The sequence below is a fragment of the Mus musculus genome, chromosome 11 (assembly GCF_000001635.26).
Source record: "Mus musculus strain C57BL/6J chromosome 11, GRCm38.p6 C57BL/6J".
NCBI lineage: Eukaryota > Metazoa > Chordata > Mammalia > Rodentia > Muridae > Mus > Mus musculus.
The window spans coordinates 94,488,860-94,506,958 of record NC_000077.6 but is presented as its reverse complement, the minus strand read 5'-3'; the positions used below and the strand labels follow the sequence as shown (position 1 = coordinate 94,506,958).

Here is an 18,099-nt window from a genome sequence, read left to right as displayed (position 1 = left end):
TTGATTAAGATGGGGTTCGCTGTATTTGCTGACCCTAGGACCCGTGTTTGGAAGGTCTGGGTTTCTATGACACTCACTGTGCGACCTGGCCAGAGAACATTTTACTACTGCTCTTAATGGTTCCCAAACTATGAACTTTGTCTCCATCCCTCCTTCTCGTTGGAGGTATTGGAGGCTCCAAATCCAGTGTAGGAGTGGCTCTTCTCTGGGATTGGCCTCTGCTGGATGCCTTTACCTTTTTGAGGGGAACACAGGAGTTTGAAGAGACCTGGAGATTTTTGAGTCCTGAGATATTAGGTGTCTGCGTAAACCAGAGAGGCTAACATCCAGGCAGGAACCCAGACCCTCCACGATCGTGTTCTGACTCTCTCCTTGGGAGCACTTTTGGGCAGTTGAGAGCCTAGGCTGCCACCTTGCACCATCTTTCCTTTCCCAGACAAAGCTGGCTGCCCACGAGGCCATCACCATTGCCCAGAGCGTGCTGCAGGACTTACTGAGGGGCATCTCCACGCCAGAGCGCACACCATCCCCGGTGGACGCGTATCTCACCGAGGAGGACTTGTTCAACTACAGGAATCCTAGGGTATGTATGTATGGGCTGGCCCCCGTGCCCTCTGGCTACCTGGTAGTAGCAAACCCTTACTCGCTGGAAGCTGTGTGAGCATCTTCCACGAGTAATTCACCCCCTCACAGCAACCCTAAGAGATAAAGAGCTCGAGTTACATCCCTATTTATTTCCTAATAAAGGCCCAGAGAAATTAAGGAACATGCCCAAGATAGTTTGTAAGTGGGTGGTTGCTTAGTGGAGCCAGAGAACCACATACTTCTTCATTTTAACCTAGCCTTTCTTAGAAGGCCCAGATGCATGTGCAAACACACTGATGAACACACACGCATGCACATGTGCGGAGGGGGGGGGGGGGCAGAGGGAGGGAGGGAGGGAGGAACAGAGAATGAGAGAAAGAGATTTAATTGAAGATGCAGGTCGAAGAGGAAGTAGGCGCAGGCGCTCCTCTGTCCTCCACTGGCAGCTTCTCCTCTGCCTCTTTGTCCTCAAGGCAAAGGGAGAACTCGCAGTGACTGGCATGGGGTTTGGGATGCTCCCTCCCCCTCACTGGTATCTCCCTCACCTTGGCTGCTGCAGTTGCATTACCAGCATCAAGTGGTGCAAAACTTGCACCAGCTGTGGCAACAGTACAGGAAGGCCAAGGCAACCCAGAAGGAAACCCCCAGCCTCAGAACTCCAGTGCCGTTACTGTTGGTGGAGAAGGCCTCAGGTTCGATAAGCCCCAGGAACCTGGTCTCAGAGTACTCGCAGCTGTCACCGCATCAGGAGATGGACACCGCCAGGAAGACTCGGGACTTCTTCCTGTCTCTGAAGTCTAGCATAGGAAAGAAGAGTGTGGCACGGAAGAGCATTATGGAGGAACTGCTGGTGGAGGAGGGTCCGGACAGGGAGACCACCCAGCGCCCCTGGGCTCTGAAAAGCATTTCCCCGCCTAAGTGGAACCTGTGTCTAGAGGACTTCAGACAGGTGACCCTGTGACTCTTAAGGGGTTGATAGAGAAGGGCCCAGTCCGGGAGGCTTCAGCAACTCACCCCCTTGTCCCATGAGCATATAGATAAAACCTGAAGGTCCAGAAAAAGCAATCTCTTGAGTCAAAACATTTTTTAAAATTTATATATATACATACACACACATACACACACACACACACACACACATATATACACACACACACAACGGGCTTCTGTGAAAAATCTTGAAAAACGAGGTTCATGGGAATAGATTTCTGCGGGAGGTCACAGGCTCCCATAGAAGGCATCTTCTGTAGACTCCATTGATTCTGGTTCCTGGCTCTCTGGCACGTAACCAGGCTTAGAGGTTGCTTAGAGAACACGGGGGACCCTTGGAGTTCTGCTGCAGAATGGTTGACCATGGTGTCCCGTGACCCCCTAACTAGGCAGTGATGACCTTCCCCGAGGAGCTCCAGAGAGAGGATGCCCTCATCCAGCTCAATAAGGCGGCAATGGAGCTGTGTCAGGAGCAGAAGCCACTGCAGTCGGACCTCCTATACCAGATGTGGTAGGTACCTTCTAGGAGAGCAGCGCAGATCTCCTTCCCTTGGTAGCACCTGGCCAGGGGCTTCCAAGGCTCCATAGGCTCTGCAACCCTTGAGCTCAGGATGCTAAGAAACATTGTAAACATCTCATACTCTAGAAGCTGCCCTAGCAGCTCAGACAGCTCGCTGCCAGCTGCTTCTCCGGGTAGTCACAACTGTACAAATAGTTTGTCTTTTTTTTTTTTTGCCCTCTTCCCCTGTTGTTCCTTCTCCATGAGTGGAAGAATGGGGGTAGGGGGTAGGGAGAAAGCAGGACACTTGAGGAGTCAGGGAGCCTCGCAAAAAGCTTCACTTCTCTGTTGTCACCTACCCATTGCCTGCTTGGGACTTGCACACTCTCAGCAGTCACAGGCCAAGAATCACGGGCAAGGTTCAGCCCTTCCCATGGAGCTGGACCCAAGTCTAACCATCACTCCAAGCTGGAATTTAGACTCTGAAGCAAGACTGAGTTCATCCCAGACTCTTTACCACAGTCTCTTCACCACAGGGAAACCAGATTCCAACGTGAACGCTTAAATAGCGTCAGGGAGGGCTGACTGCTGGCGACATGACATGGCATGGGAATGGTAGTTCCCGGCACTAGAGTCTTTAAAGGGAGGCATCCGAGCCTCCAAAGGTTCAAGGACAAAGGAAGAGTGATGAGTTTTCTCCAGTGTGTCTTTTCCTCTAGTCTGCAGCTGTGGCGAGACGTGATTGACAGCCTGGTAAGCCAGTCCCTGTGGCTAAGAAATCTTCTGGGCCTGCCTGAGAAGGAGACGGTTTATTTGGATCTTCCAGATGAACAAGGTCAGACATTGTGAGGTCTTACCTCTGGGTAGCCTTTTCCAGCCTCCGCCCTGATGGCAGTAGTACTTTGGCTGTTTGTCTGCTTATGATAGGTTCTTGACTAAGCTCAAGGTGGTGGGGATCATCCATCCTGTGTGGCCGAGATTTGAGACTCGGTTCGGACCTTGGTGCAGTCCCCTTGTTTAGCATGTTGAGTTCCAGAGACTTTAAATATAGTGGAGTTGGGACTCGGACCTTTATCTCACTTTTTATTCCATAAAGTCCAGAACTCGAGAAAGTTCTCCTCTTCCTCTTAGCTCTTTCTGATCTCAGAGAACCTTTTGCAGGGATTCTCTTAAAGCGTCTGAGAACAAGTTTTCATTACCCCCAGCTTTACCTGTGCATAGGTCTGTAGTATAGGCCTTAAGCAAGTCTTCCACTTTCCCCCTCTTAGGTCAAAAATCCCCTCCAGTCACAGAGTCGAAGGTGACAAGTGGGAAAGCTGGGAAGGAGGATCGGAGAGGGGGCGCACAGGAGAAGAAACAACTGGGTACCAAAGACAAAGATGATAAAAGGGGTTCCAAGACACCAGGGAAAGAGGTTATGTAGGGGTGTGGCCTGCACCCTGGATGGGGCTGGGATGGGGGGGAGTCATGGGAAGGGGGTGGTTGATCCAGCAAAACACACAGCTCTCCAGGAGAACTGCTGGGGAGAGAGCATCAGACCTCCCTTAGGAGCCATTGAGGTCATGTGTGTCTCCGTTTCTCTAAGCAGGACCGCCCGAATAGCAAAAAACTGAAGCCAAAAGATGACAAGAAAGTGGTAAAGTCTGCAAGCCGGGACAGGCTGCTCTCAGAAGATCCTCCCCCTGACAGCACGGCACCCTCCCAGGAGCCCATAGACCCCCTGGTCATGGAGAAATATACCCAGCGGTTGCACGCTGAGGTGAAAGAAAGAGGGGGCAGCCATACCTTCCTGCTCACATGCCTGCATTGATCATTCCTCTATATTCTGCCCAAAGAGAACCTGCTTGAGAGAGAGAGAAGAGAGAGAGGAAAGAGAGAGAGAGAGAGAGAGAGAGAGAGAGAGAGAGAGAGAGAGGAAGAGAGAGGAAGAGAGGAAGAGAGAGATGAAGGTTGGCCAAAGAAGGATTTCTTAAACAGAAGAAGCAGCAGAGGCAGCAGAGGGAGTGGGCCAACAGAGTGGCAAGGAAGAGAAGCAGTAGACAGGGCATGCGAGGGAGTGGGCAAGAGACTTTGCTGGCCCATGGGGTTTTCTCTGCATGGCAGAAGTCATGCAGAATTCTGCATTGAGAGCAATACAGTCTGAACTTAGGCTTTTGAGGGTAGCTCTAGCTGACTTTTGGAAAACAGACTCCTGGGAAGAGAACGGGGTGAAGTCCTTCCCTTTCTAAAGCTGCTTATACCTGCCCTCAGGCACACACTGGCAGACAGATTTCTTGGGAGAATCCCAAGTAGGATTGGCTCAGTCCTCTTTCTGTTGCTATAACAAAATGCAACAGACCAGGCGATTTGTAAGAAAAGTTTATTTTGGGTCACAGTTCTGTTAGCCAGAAAGCCCGGGAGTGGGGGCTCAAGGGAGAGCCTCGTGTTGCTTCAACTCATGGTAGAAAGATGCTGAAGGGGCAACTGGGCATGTGTAGAAGGTGCGAGGAAGGGAGAGTCATGATTTCTGACAACCGCTAGGACTCATGGATATGAAGACATTCAAGTGATCTGTGAGGGTGGGGCCCTCATGATTCAAACACCTCTTTAAGGTTTCCAGACTTGCCAACACTCACACTGGGAGCAGAGTTTAACATGAGCTCTGGATGCTCCCAAAGGCTAACAAGCGTGAATCTGCTGAGGAAGCATAGTCATGATCTGGTCCTAAGCAATGGGTCCTTAGAGACAGACTCCCGTGGGTCATCTTGGTCTTTTTGTTACTATGGGTGTTTTTTGCTTTTTGTTTTGTTGTTTGTTTTTTGAGGTGTCGGGGAGGTCTAACAAAAGCATGTTCAGTATGTCAGCATATCTAACAGGGATGCTTCATCTTTCACTGATAAGGCATTTGTGGATCTAGGCTTACATTACTGTATATTGTGGGACTGCCATACCCTCAGGTCTCATTTGACCAGAAGTTCTGTTTGATGCTGCCGGTGACATCAGTGAGCTTTCTGATGGCTGACGGGGCCCAGAAAGGAATCATAGGTCCCTGGGGTCTCTGGAGTGTAAACCCCTCTTTCAGTCTATGATACTAAGAGTCGATTTTCTTAGGCTGTGTGGTCTAGCTGCAGTAGAGGGCTCAGTCTTGGAAGCTTCAGTATGTTGATCTATGATCTTACAGGAAGGAGAGTTGGCTTCCGGAAAACCAATACAGAACTGGGACTGAGCCCAGGCCCACTCCAGATCTGAAAACAATTACGTGCAGCAGGTCTCGGAGCAACTTTGGCGTTTCTCTCTCCATCTCGTCTCTCTTAGCAAGACTGATACATTGGAGCCTGCAAAACCGAGCAAACCTTGGCCTCTGATGTCTATCCCTCTCTTCCAGGTCTATGCGTTGCTGGACAACCTGGTGACAGATGTGATGGTCCTGGCTGATGAGCTCAGCTCTACAAAGAATGTTGAAGAGTCTTTACGTTTTTGCAGCTGATTCTTGGACCCAAGCTTCCTCCTGGGAAGATGGTTTGAAAAAAGTCAATAAAGAATCTTTAGGTTCCTACCATTTCCATTTCCATCGTGCCTCTGGGGATGCTGGATCTCAACGGCATCAGGCGAAGGTCTAGGACCTCCTGTATCCCACCTGCTCACATGTGCAGTTCTCAGAGCCACACACACCAGAGAGGTGATGATTAAGGGATAAGCAGAAGAGTTAGTGGGTGGTGGCAGGGCAAGGAATGAAGTCAGGTGACAGGACAAGATGGCCTTTCATAGCAGTTCCCTGCCTCAGGCCTAGACTTTCAGGGCCGTGCTTCCTGAAGCCAACTCAAGTGAGGGACTAGGGAGAGAAGCAGAGATGGCGAGACCTGACTGTCTGAAGGCTTCTACTTCAGCACCCTCCTCATCCTTCAAGATGGCAAAGATGGCACCTGTCAAGCTCTTTAAACCCGGCAGGAACTGGAGCTGAGCTCACACCCACCCCAGATCTGAAGAAACACAAAGGCATAACTCTTTGCTGTACTCCAAGAAACTCTCACAAGTACAGTTTTCCTCTTCCCATTCATTCCCTTTGGGGATCCTTGTCCTAAGCCAGAAGTTAATACTTGAGGCTCTGGTCTGCTAGATCCCTTCCTCCAGTCAACTCATCTGGCCCTGGAACCATTTTTCTGCTATGGGACACTGAAGCAGCAAGGTTGTGGGTTCAAAATCAACCTGAGCTGCATGATGACTCTGAGGCCAGCCTGCGCAATGTCGGGGTGGGGAAGGGAAGGAGGGACCACAACGTTTCAAAACAACAAAAACAGCTTGAAGAATTCCTACTCCTTCCTGGAACAAAGGAATGTGGGACTGTGTAGTAGGTGAAGGGTAACAGCTGGGAAAGCACGCACTGCCTGCTCAGATCATCCCGGGGTTTCTGTTGAAACGACTGTAAACAACTGGTTAGGCTGGGGGTCTCTGGGAGCAGTGGAGGAGTGAGGGAAGCCAGTAGCCAGGGACGCTAGAATTCATACTGAGCTCCCATATGTAAGCATGTAAGCTATGGAACGAGCTTCAGGGCAGGTAGGATCCTCCCGGGAGTTGGAAAGGCAGAGTCCTCAGGCCCCTTGGAGAGGCTGGGGAAGCCAGCTGGGAGTAGGTAAAGACCAGCCCCAGGGAATGTTCTGTCTTCTGCTTTAATGTCGTCCGGCTAGGAGGGTTAAGGCTTGGGATAGGTATTGGAGTGGCCTCCATTCCCACCCTCACCTACTTCTAGCAGAGGAGGTAGGGGAAAGGTTAACTCACTTGAAGGGTAGGAGTGGATGAACTCCAGCTCTGTAAACCTCTGGGGTCACCGGCTGACAAACAGGCCAGCCTCCTCCCCTGAAGGCACCGCCCGGCAGACAGCAGGAAGGGGTTAAACACGCCCGCCCGCCCGTCATCCTGTGTCCTGTTACTGCTGAGGCAGACCTGCCTGGCCAGCTGAACAACTTTCCTCCCGAGAGTGCTGGCCGGCAGGAGTCGAGGAGGCAGCCGCGAGAGTCTGAGCGGCCACCCGCTGGGGGGACCCTGCGGTCCTTCCGAGAGAGAGCTCTGTGCCTTTCGGTCCAAGGTAGAGCTCCCGCGACCAGGGTTTATGGTGGATGGCTCTGGGGCTGCTCCTGAAGCTGTGCCATCCCCATACAAGTCAGAGGGTCACTGCAGAGGCTGCGGGGGCTGGGGCGAGGGAGCCCACTCTGGAGGTAAGCTCCCTCCCGCGCCGCGGTGGCGCCCTGCATGAAGGCGGGGTTGGGGGGTGGGGGTGGGGGCTAGAGTGGGCTCAGGACTTAGTCTCTTTCCCAACCTCTAGAGAGTAAGGCAAGGGCTGTGGAGTACCGGGAGGCTTCTAACCTGCAACTTCTCTACCTTCCTGTTACCCCCAGAAAAGGGGCGCAGGGCCATCTGGAGATTCCTGATAGCGTTTCTCCCAGATCCTGGCACATCTCTGTATTTACACCTTTAACCTCAGAATGACCCTTTAGTCCACTGCTCCCTGGGACACAGCCAACTCAGGTCTGATGAAGCCACACAACCTAGGGCTAGGGAATATCCAGTCCCCCATTCCCTGAGCAGCAGGAAGGACACTGCCACTCCCCCATTGCTTACTCTGGAGCTGATGGGGACAGAAGATGGGGAGGGGTGCTGGCTGATGGGGTGCACACAGACTTTGTCAAATTCCCGTGCATGTGATTGGTTCTTTCCATCTCTCTGAACCTCCACCCTGGGGATGCCATCTGCTTCTTCAGTGCTGACTTTTAGGAATCTCTCCATCCCCCACTCTGGCACCCTTCTGGATTTGTGTCCTGAGAGATCCCACTGCTCCGAATCTCTTTGGGAACCTGTGTGTAGGTGGGAGTCTACACTCTAGCCCCCCCCGCCCCCCCCCCACTTCCTGACTAGCCTGTGCACTCCGCTGGAGTACCCTCCTGCCTTCTTTCCATTTCTGAAGCAGCCTCCCCAGGTCCTGGCTTCTCAATGTCCTTCCCTCCACCTGGCAGGGTCTGGCTCAAGGTCACTGCAGTAATTCCATACCGGCTGCCCAGGGCTGCCGTTGCCGCTGCCGCAGCTGGGTTTGTGTTTCACTCCCTTTTATTCCCGGGCATATTGTGTTCGATAAAACCTTCTGCTTGTAACACCGCTGGCAGGGCTCCCAGCCGCGCCCGCCTCCCGCCTTCCTTCCCTCTCAACTTCAGCTTCAGGCATGCTCTGGGACCTCACCCTGGCTTTCTTCCTCCTTACTGTGTCCCTACTGGGTGAAACACCATCAGAGTCTATGACAGGCTAGGGTGGAGGAGGCTCAGGCATCTTCTTGTGCCTCTGATCCCTTCCTTTCCCCCCAAGTCCAGCAAAGGTGTGTCCACAATGTCCACCTTGCTCCTAGGAGAAAAATCCAGGAAGGGCCATGGAGCCTACACAAAAGGTCCCTTTTCCATGGAGGCTGGCTGTATTCACCCTGGCAAAGTAGGAAGGCCTAGGAAGCCAGGCCCAGGTAGGGCTCTGGTGGAGTCAGGATGTCTGATCTGACTGGTTCTGCCAATTCCAGCGGCCAGCAGGGAGGAGCATGTACACCAACCAGGGCGGGCTTCGTGCACAATTATTCCCCGTCTTGACTCTGCTGCTGCCAGCCCGCCCTCCCACTGGGGAGGTGAGCACAGGCCTGAGTCATTAGTAAGGGGGAGGGCAGGAGTTTAACAAGTTGTGGCTGTGGCATTCCCACAGAAGGCCAGCCGGACAGAAAGACAGAAAGACGGAAGGTAGGCAACACTATGGGCCAGTGGGGATCTGATTTCCACACAATTCCATCCTTTGGCTCAAGACTGGGACCTGTGAAGACTTGTGGGTACTTTGAACTGAGCTGATCTTTCACTTGTGGGTGCTGTAAGGGCAAACTTCCTATGTCCCCCTCTCTGTTCAGGAGGCTGGGACAGCTAAGGCCCAACAGTAGGGACTGGAGGGTGATCTGGGGAAGGTATCATACCTATCTATGGCTGACAGGAGGTGGGGAGGTCATGGAGAAAGGGGAGTTTTTGCTGATCCAGCTTCTATGTGTGTGTGTGTATACAAATGTATTCATGTGTAAAACTATATTAGTGCCATGTGCTGGCAGAGGGCTCCCACTTTGGGTTTCTGGTAAGTCCCACGGGGGTGGGGGGGTATTACTCTTCTTTGGTTTCTGAGGCTGTGGAAAGACATGTGACTGATTCTCCTGAGTCGGCCTCCATTAGGCTATCAGAGGTCTTGTGTATGCCTGAGGTCTTGGTAGTTTGCTTGGACTGCCCCTGCCCTCAGGGAACTTCCATTCTGCCCGAAAAGGTGGTTCCAAGACAAGTAATTAGATGAATTAATTAGCAAACTAGGTGACAACAGCAATAAGTATTGAATTAGTCTCAAGGAGACCTAGGTGTTGTCAAGTCTCGGCCCTGCCACCTACATGGTCTGTGACATAGGCGGGTCACAGCAGCCCTGTGTGTAGGCCAGCGGGTGGTGGCTGAGTCTCTGGAGAGAAGCAGCCTTCCAGGCATGCTCCTTCCCCTGGCTGTCTGATCAGGTGACAGATTCCTGGCCTTGCTGGTCCCCTACATCTTCTTGATTTTCCCTGTTGCGCTTCCCTCGAGTGCCACCTCCTTTAGAGGTTTCCCAGTATGTCCCTTGCTTGTGCCTTCCTTATGTATCTATGTCCTTTCTCTTGGATGTGGGTGCTCTACAAGCAGATGGTGGGGGTCGGAAAGGACTCCCAGAAAATGGGTGTTGAATGAATCAAAATATGAAAGTTGGTCATCTGAGGAAAAAAAAAGGATGAAGGGCTAAATTGGTAAGGCTGCAACACACGTGGAGGGGGAGATGAGCACGAGGGGGAGGAGAGAGTGGCAGCCCTGGTGCTCATTCCATGGTCCTGGAAGCCACACATTCAGGTGGGGGGAGGAATGTGCACACTTAGCGGCTCTGTGACCTCAGAGCATCGCTGACCGATTGACTGCCCGAGTCCCACCGTCCCCATTTGTGACCAGAGAGGGATTTCAGCATCGTGGTCTGATGGTTTTCTGGAATGAGCGTGCCAAGCAAAGCGTGTCCATTGGACAGTGAGTGCAATAAGAGAAACAAGCGCTGGCCAAAAGCTGTCCCCAGTAGCAGGGACACTCTGGCCGTGCCACTCTTGACTGAGTGGACAGCAAGGAGGCCACTGTTCCTGAATTTCAGATCCTCTTTTTCACAGCCCCATGTGGAACCCAAGGACACAGCCGCCCTGCTGAAAGCAAGGCGGCCCATCCTTCAAGACCGTGACCTCGAGACGGTGGCGCTCGGCCCTCTACCTCCGACGGGGGCGGGGGCCGCCCACCTCCAAGTCCCCAACTATGACAACCTCTGCACTCCGCCGCCAGGTGAAGAACATTGTTCACAACTACTCTGAGGCCGAGATCAAGGTGCGTGAGGCCACCAGCAATGACCCCTGGGGCCCACCCAGTTCTCTCATGTCAGAGATTGCTGACCTGACCTTCAACACGGTGGCCTTTGCTGAGGTTATGGGGATGGTGTGGCGGAGGCTCAATGACAGCGGTAAGAACTGGCGACACGTATACAAGGCTCTGACACTATTGGACTACCTGCTCAAGACGGGCTCAGAACGTGTGGCCCACCAGTGCCGCGAGAACCTCTACACTATCCAGACTCTCAAGGACTTCCAGTATATTGACCGAGATGGCAAGGATCAGGGCGTCAATGTTCGTGAGAAGGTCAAACAGGTGATGGCCCTTCTCAAGGATGAGGAGCGCCTGCGGCAAGAGCGAACCCATGCTCTCAAGACCAAAGAGCGAATGGCCCTGGAAGGCATGGGTATTGGCAGCGGGCAGCTGGGCTACAGCCGCAGATCTCGGGGCTCCCCCTCTTCTTACACGTGTGAGTAGGCCCTGATGGTATGGCTTGTGGGGGCGGGGCAAGTGGGGGGGGTTAGGCCAGCCACAGTCATAGCTCTCCACCCAGGAGCTATGAGATAGTTCCTACCTCAAAAGGTGATTGGGAGGATCCATTCAGATAAATAATGTGATGTGAAAAGCACAATGCCTGCACATAGTAGGTGCTCAGGGATTCAGGTGAAATAATGATGTCATCGATTGCTTGCCCTTGCTATTAGTTAGCTGTTGAGAGGGTGGCTTGGAGGTCAACATGCAGGCTCTGGAGTTGCATTCCATTCATTCTGTTCCCTCCAGGCTGAGTGGCTTGGGCAACCAGCTCTGTAAAACAGAGGTACACCTCCCTCCCTAGACTGTTTGATCTGAGAAATGAATGAGAGACAGCCTGAGTGCCCTTGGCCTTTTTACTCAGACACCTGACATCCTGTAAACCCCTGCCACTCAAGAGCATTGTCCTTGAAAACAAGGGCGGCTGATGTGGAAACATCCGTCCTCATGGCTCCCCAAAGTGGTGGAGGCCTTTTTGACCTGAGGAACAGACAGGCCCTCCTTCCATAAAGTCTATGATGGCCTGCTTGGGGCTCAGAGGCTGTGATTTTGTTTGACTGGTAGATCCCTTCCTCCTAATCCCTGTAGCCCCAAACAGGCTAGGGTCCTATTGAAGAGTTTAAGAGCTGAAGTCAGGGACCTGCATTGAGTCCTGACTTAGGACTACTGCCAGCCCCCTTCGATCATGTCTACCCCTTGTCAAGGTGGACTGGGCATCTAGCAGTACAGTGGAAAATCCACAAAGGGGTGTCCAGTGTACTGTCTGGCTCACAAGTGCCTGAAGAGCCAATTTTCTCTGGCTCACTGTGTGAGCCCCAGCTTCCTGGCAGGCAGGAGTGTGGGGACCCCAGGTACTGTTGTGCTCACGGGCCCCACCCTTGTTGCAGCCGCATCTTCGTCCCCGCGCTATGCCTCAGACCTGGAGCAGGCGCGGCCTCAGACTTCTGGAGAAGAAGAGCTGCAGCTGCAGCTGGCCTTGGCCATGAGTCGCGAAGAGGCTGAAAGGGTGAGCGCTGACTGTCTGGGGAGCCTAAGGAGGAAGGAAAGGGGTCTGGTGTTCACTAGTCCCCATTTGGGCTTTTCACCCTGGACCTGGAGACCTACTCTAGTTCCCAAGACAGCACAGGGCCTCTTGGTGTTCCCGGTCAGTCCCAGTCCTGGCCCCCAACCTTTAGTGTTCTCCTGCGGGACCCAGAAAGGGCAGTGTGTAGTTGGGGACCAGAAAGGGCAATGTGTAGTTTGGGGTCTGTGGTGTATCTTAGAGGCCTGCTATCTCTTGGTTAGGGAGAGAGGTGGGCTGACAACACATTCTGAGAAAACACTGGGTCTACTGCTCCTTCCCACCACCAGCTGTCCTTTTGGAAGGACAGGGACAACACCTCTGATAACCTCATCATCGTTGCGATTACCTCTATGAATCCAGATAGAGCAGGCAGGAGACATGTATGCCTCTTACAATGGGTGACCTAGGGAAGTTCTCAAGGTACCCAGAAGAAAAAGATAGCTGAGAGCTGAGACTGTCCAGCGTGGCTGTTGGAGGAAGGCAAGGGCTTTGGTGCTTACTAGCCTCCACTTGGGAGGCTGACTTTTCAACTGCATTTTAGATCCAGGCAGGGAGGCAACCACTCTTTCAAAGCCCATCCATTCCTGCCTCAGAGCAAGGGGCTTTTCCATCATCATGCCATACCTGGGCAGGATTGTGCTGGGCCCCCAGCCCTCAGGTGAGATCACTGGGCCAAATTCACTCCTCTCTTCCTCCCTCACAGCCAGTCCCCCCAGCCTCCCACAGGGATGAGGACCTGCAGCTGCAGCTGGCTCTGAGCCTGAGCCGGCAAGAGCATGAGAAGGTAGTATAGGGGCCGAGTCACCTAGGCCATAGGTGCTGACCATGATTGGATGCTGGTGAAGGCATTGGTGGCAGGTCTAAAGGGGCACTAATCGCTTCTCTCTCAGCTGCGCTAACCTGGGTGCCTCCCACCTGCTCTCTGCTGATCCCAGTCACCTGCCTGCTCATGCCCTACCTGTCATTCTGCAGGGGGTGAGATCCTGGAAGGGAGATGACTCTCCAGTGGCCAACGGCGCAGAACCTGCTGGCCAACGTCGTCAACGGGACAGGGAGCCTGAGAGAGAAGAGAGAAAGGAGGAGGAGAAGCTGAAAACTAGTCAGGTAGAGAGAGGGCTGGGGAGTGTGAGCTGACCAGGACTGGGCATGACTGAATTGACATCTGCGCAGTGTGCAGAGCAGAGCTCGCTCCGAGCACTAAATGGGAAATGGTAGAGCACAGCAGGGGCTGGTGACAGATCAGGGTCACCATGGAGACTCCTGGGTCCTCCTGCCACTTAGTGACTTGGAATACTACTGGTCTCAGTTTCCCCTTTTGCACAGTAGGTGTTTTGGACAGTCCCAGCTCTCGCCTTATAGAATCATACGATGCTGTGTGGCCTAGTTGCTGGTTCAAGCACGTGGTGCTGAAAATATCTCAAGTTCCCTGGGAAGGGGAGCAGGTGGCCACTGAAAACAAGATCACTTTGCACGCTATTTGTGCTGCCCCTGGGGTACTTCTCCATCCTTCCTTTTCGTGTCTGTGGTGACCATTTTCACTTGGGTACTAGCTAGGGAAGTAGAGTCATTGAAAAGAAAAATCTGTCTTGACTATCCCTTTCTGTTGGCCTGGGATCTATCCCAGCTCTGTCTTTTCCTGGCTATAGAACTTCAGACAAATGGCCTCCCCTATCTGGGCTTCAACTAGTTGGTTCATCTGTAAAATAGGTACATTACCTACCTCACAGGGATGTTATGAAATGGGGCACTAGACGGATGAGGAAATGTTTTATAAATAGGAAATGCTGATCAGAGGTGAGGGGTCATTAAAAGATGCTTGTGGAATGAAGAAAGAAGGGGAATGAGCTGGCTTCTGGCCACCAGTCAGACCTCCCCTCCCTCTGGGCCCCACCCACTTCTGAGCCATGGCTGCCTCTCCCCTCCACAGTCCTCCATCCTGGACTTGGCTGACATCTTCGCACCTGCCCCGGCCCTGCCTTCCACACACTGCTCTGCTGACCCATGGGACATCCCAGGTGGGCATGCAGGGTTTCAAGAGGCTCCCAGATTGGCCCCTAAGAGCCCTCCTTCCTTCCAGCCACTTGTTGGCAAAATACCTCCTCTCTGTAACTGAGGATCACTGTACTGCCTCTCGAATGGGACTTTTGAAGTAAGAGCCAGGGGCGCACACCTGCAGATCTTAGCTCATGGGAGGCTCAGCAGAAGGCCTAGCTGCCCTCACTGGCTATGCAAGCCCTGACTGAAGCTACATTCCCAGAACTGCAGATCCAGGCTCCTGGGCTTGTTAACCATGGACTTGAGAGAGCTGCTTGCTCCAAGTCAGCATCCCACTTGTGAAGTGGGCACATCACCCAACCTGGGCTGGGCATCTGGGAAGGACCTTGAGCAAAGGGTGGGGGAGTGTTGGGATAATATGTGTGCTATCTCCCTCTCCTTTCCAGGTCTCAGGCCGAACACAGAGCCAAGTGGCTCCTCTTGGGGACCTTCTGCAGACCCCTGGTCTCCAGTTCCCTCTGGAAATGCCCTGTCCCGAAGCCAGCCTTGGGATTTGCTTCCTACTCTTTCTTCCTCTGAGCCCTGGGGCAGGACCCCAGTGCTACCTTCTGGACCCCCCATCGCAGACCCCTGGGCACCAAGCTCCCCTACCCGCAAACTCCCCAGCACTGGAGCAGACCCTTGGGGGGCCTCTATGGAGACCTCTGACACCTCTGGTAAGTGGGGGTCATAGGGGTAAGAAGCTGGGGACTACTAGGTCCCTTTCCCTTTAATCCAGCAACAGTCTATGGCGAGACCATTTCCCGGACCCAACCTTTCTTCTAGCTCACTCCATTTCCCTCTTTCTTCTGGCTAGCTCTAGGTGGTGCCTCGCCCTTCGACCCATTTGCCAAACCTCTAGAATCCACAGAACCCAAGGAGAGCCGGGACAGTGCCCAGGCCCTGCCCACGGGGAAGTCCCCCAGCACTGTGGGTGAGCAAGAGGCCAGGGGATACAGCTGCTTGGTCTTGGAGAGACTCCAGGGGCGCCTCTGCCCTCTTCCTTCCCCACTACTGAACTGATCAACTCTCTTCTAGAGCTAGACCCATTTGGAGACTCCAGCCCCAGTTGCAAGCAGAATGGCATGAAGGAACCTGAAGCCCTTGACCTGGGTGTGCTAGGAGAGGCGCTACCGCAGCAGCCAGGAAAGGAAGCGCGCCCCTGCCGGACTCCGGAGTCCTTCCTGGGCCCCTCTGCCTCTTCTTTGGTCAACTTGGACTCACTAGTCAAGGCACCCCTGGCTGCAAGGACCCGGAATCCCTTCCTGACAGGTAGAGCATTCTGGCCTGGTGTCTGGGACCCCACGGGGCCGCCCCTCTCCAGTCATTGCCAAGTCCCTATCTTCTGTCCTTTTGTCCGCAGGTCTGGGTGTTCCGTCCCCAACCAACCCGTTTGGCGCGGGCGATCAGGGCAGGCCGACCCTAAACCAGATGCGTACCGGCTCCCCTGCTCTGGGCCTGCCGCCGGGGGGACCCGTCGGGGCGCCCGTGGGCTCTATGACCTACAGCGCCTCTCTGCCCCTTCCGCTCAGCAGCGTGCCGGTAGGCGCGACCCTCCCCGCCTCGGTCAGCGTCTTCCCGCAAGCGGGAGCCTTCGCCCCGCCGCCGGCGAGCTTGCCTCAGCCACTGCTGCCCACGTCCGGCCCAATGGGGCCGCTGCCCCCGCAGGCTGGCACTAATCCCTTCCTCTGAGACGCTTTAGCGCCTGCGCGCGAAGCCCCGCCTCCTCGAGGGCGGATCGTGCAGGTTGAGCACTGATCTGTGGACCCCCTGACACATCCTGAAACCCAACTAGGGACTGACCGCGTCTTGGGGACGAAGACTACACCCGCCTAATAAAGACTGGAATCTACGTCCTCAGCTCTTACCAAGTGGACTTTTTGAGGGGTGTGGCAGCTGGATCAGGACCCCCGCACCCATTACCTGCTGAGGCAGAAACTCCTTGACAATCTGAATGTCCTCATAGCCCTCTCAACCCCCATTCCCCTTTCCTCTTGGCCTGGTGCCTCCCTTTCATGCTGTCTCAATCATTCAGGCATTAGTCCATCACACACAGGATACTCCTAAAGTAAGGGGCGACAGCATTTGCTCATTCTTTGATGTGCTATGCACCTTAGGCAGAGAATTTCACCTAATCGTATTGCAAGGAGCCTCGGCGTTACTTCAGAGTTTGTAAGGCCCTACCTAAGCTGGATATGCAGTACTCTCTGTCCAAAACTGGGTTAAGAATTTCAAAACAGAGTTGATAAACATGGTGACACATACGAGTAATCCCAGCACTTAAGGGGGTGGAGGTAAGAGGATCCTGAGTTCAAGGCCAGCCTGGGCTTAACATTATTATTATTATTATTATTATTATTATTATTATTATTATTACAAGGCAGGAGAAGAATAAACTAAAGGTCCAAACTTCCCAAGAGAGGTAGCACAGGTCTTTCTTACTAGTCTTATTTAATAGCCAACAGAAGCTTTCGAGAAGTACAGTGACATGTTCTAAATCACAAAGCTGGAGTGACGTGGGGCTAGGATTCAGAGTCAGACAGTCTGGCTCCCTGGGGAGGATCAGGTTTAATACAGCAAACACTGACTGTCTTGGATGAAATGCTGGGCTCATCCAGGAGGAACCCAGGATGGCTGAACCCCCATCTTCCAGGAGCTAGGAGGACAGAAAGGTAGTCGACAAGCCAGTAGCACTGGATATAGCTGCAGTACAGCCAGTCACAGGAAACAACTTCTCTTATGTCTGACTTGGTCATCCAAAATTCAACTCTGCCCCAGCTCCTTTCACCAGGGCTGAAGAGAGCCACCTTGACTATCTGAGGTCTGGACCTCTGCAAGGTTGTTGCAGGGCTTAGGAAACCAAACACAGCCAGCACCTGGACTTCTGCCTTGAGGGTTACCATGGCTACCCACGTGCGCTCAGGACCCAGGGTCTGACCTGGCAGGCAGCTTGAGTCTGGCTTTGTTCTCTTTGGGGGTCACCGAGAGCACGTGGACTTCCTCAGCCTGAAGCACCATAGTCAGAGGTGGCCCATTGTCACTGTCCTTCTTAGGAACATGGGCAGGAGCTGTTCTGGTTGTAAGGGAGGGCAGGCAGCCACAGGGCTGCTGCAGGCAGGAGGGGGCAAGAGCAGCTGCTTAGAAGCCGAGCCTAGCAAACTCTGCTCCAGGGCTGAACTTAATGATAATCGCCTAGTAATGAGTGGTTAAGTCGCTCTTGAGTAAATGACTTCACCTCTCTGTGTCTGTGCCTCTGTTTCCTTCTTTGCAAAAGTTCCTTCTTTGTGGGGTTGCTACGTGGAAGCTCCCGTGGCAGTTGGCCATTCATCCCTATCTGTCTTCTGCCCCATCGAAACCCAGAAGGGTCAATGCTCCTTGGCCCCAGGGCTCTGCTGCCCCATACCTCTCCGCCCCTCCTCCCCTGAGCCCCGAAGAACAGGTTGGTGGCCTTGCTTCCGGAAGCTACAAGGATCACCTTCCTCCCCAAGGCTGGCACTCTGCTCTGCTCTGCCCTGTCTGGGGCAGCCACTCCCCATTCCCAGCATGCTTTCCTCATGGTTCAGCTCTCACCCCAGTTCCATATTAACTCCCTGATCCTGGACCTCTCATCCATCTTCATTCATGTCTCGGCCATCACCCCCCAAATCCTTGGCACTCACAACAGGGCTCTCGGTCTCCCCTGGGAACTACTCTTTTGGCACCGGAGCATGGCTTATAGGGCAAACCCAACCCGCAAGCCTGTGGCCCTCATCCTCAGACTCTGTCAGGCATCCCATCTCTCTCCTCTGGGCCTTCAATTCGCTTTCTTCCAGACAGACCCTGCCCTCCAATGTACAGCCTCCTTGGCTTCATCCTTGAAATCGAAGTCACTGTACCCTTCTTTCCCACTTCTAGCTGGCGGGATGCCTCCTCTCAGCATGATGTCACTAGGACTACAGTCACCAGGTCCAGCCCAGGGTCCAGCTTACTAAAGCCAGAGGACA

At 53.5% G+C, this 18,099-nt stretch overlaps 2 protein-coding genes and 1 long non-coding RNA gene across 10 annotated transcripts in view; 2 read left to right on the top strand and 1 right to left on the bottom strand.

Annotated features, from left to right (window-relative positions):
* Mycbpap (MYCBP associated protein) overlaps window positions 1-5,612 on the top strand; it is a 31,040-nt gene extending 25,428 nt beyond the window's left edge. For 3 of the 6 annotated variants that reach the window (XM_006531938.4, NM_170671.2, XM_030245457.1), the window contains 7 exons: window positions 437-583; window positions 1,145-1,534; window positions 1,965-2,086; window positions 2,794-2,909; window positions 3,343-3,488; window positions 3,663-3,833; window positions 5,439-5,612. In XM_006531938.4, the coding sequence (XP_006532001.1) occupies window positions 437-583; window positions 1,145-1,534; window positions 1,965-2,086; window positions 2,794-2,909; window positions 3,343-3,488; window positions 3,663-3,833; window positions 5,439-5,540 (1,194 nt within the window). In that variant the 3' untranslated portion in view covers window positions 5,541-5,612. Of the gene's footprint in view, window positions 1-436; window positions 584-1,144; window positions 1,535-1,964; window positions 2,087-2,793; window positions 2,910-3,342; window positions 3,489-3,659; window positions 3,834-5,438 lie in introns of those variants that run through there. The other 3 variants (XR_388315.3, XR_003949210.1, XM_006531939.3) reach the window with 2 other exon arrangements.
* Window positions 2,297-7,919, bottom strand: Gm51873. The gene is made up of 2 exons (XR_003949592.1): window positions 6,830-7,919; window positions 2,297-5,561 (listed from the first exon to the last, which is right to left on the bottom strand). It is a non-coding gene; the product is annotated as a predicted gene, 51873 (long non-coding RNA).
* Window positions 6,985-17,360, top strand: Epn3 (epsin 3). Of its 3 annotated transcripts, none has more exons than NM_027984.3 (10): window positions 6,985-7,266; window positions 10,278-10,957; window positions 11,907-12,025; window positions 12,786-12,866; window positions 13,055-13,186; window positions 14,010-14,097; window positions 14,524-14,793; window positions 14,934-15,050; window positions 15,155-15,388; window positions 15,480-17,360. In NM_027984.3, exons 2-10 carry the CDS (start codon window positions 10,417-10,419, stop codon window positions 15,806-15,808), a joined length of 1,911 nt encoding a protein of 636 aa, NP_082260.1. In that variant the 5' UTR covers window positions 6,985-7,266; window positions 10,278-10,416; the 3' UTR covers window positions 15,809-17,360. The 3 variants fall into 3 exon arrangements, with proteins under 3 accessions (NP_082260.1, NP_001348487.1, XP_006534329.1); XM_006534266.4 differs by lacking the exon at window positions 6,985-7,266 and adding an exon at window positions 8,729-8,817 and having other exon boundaries at window positions 15,480-17,359; NM_001361558.1 differs by lacking the exon at window positions 12,786-12,866.
* Window positions 17,361-18,099: the final 739 nt, after the last annotated feature.

Coding starts and splice junctions, on each gene's coding strand:
- Epn3 (NM_027984.3), top strand. CDS start 10,417: ATGACAACCTCTGCACTCCGCCGCCAGGTGAAGAACATTGTTCACAAC. Junction 10,958..11,906: donor CTCCCCCTCTTCTTACACGT/GTGAGTAGGCCC, acceptor CCCTTGTTGCAG/CCGCATCTTCGTCCCCGCGC. Junction 12,867..13,054: donor GCCGGCAAGAGCATGAGAAG/GTAGTATAGGGG, acceptor GTCATTCTGCAG/GGGGTGAGATCCTGGAAGGG.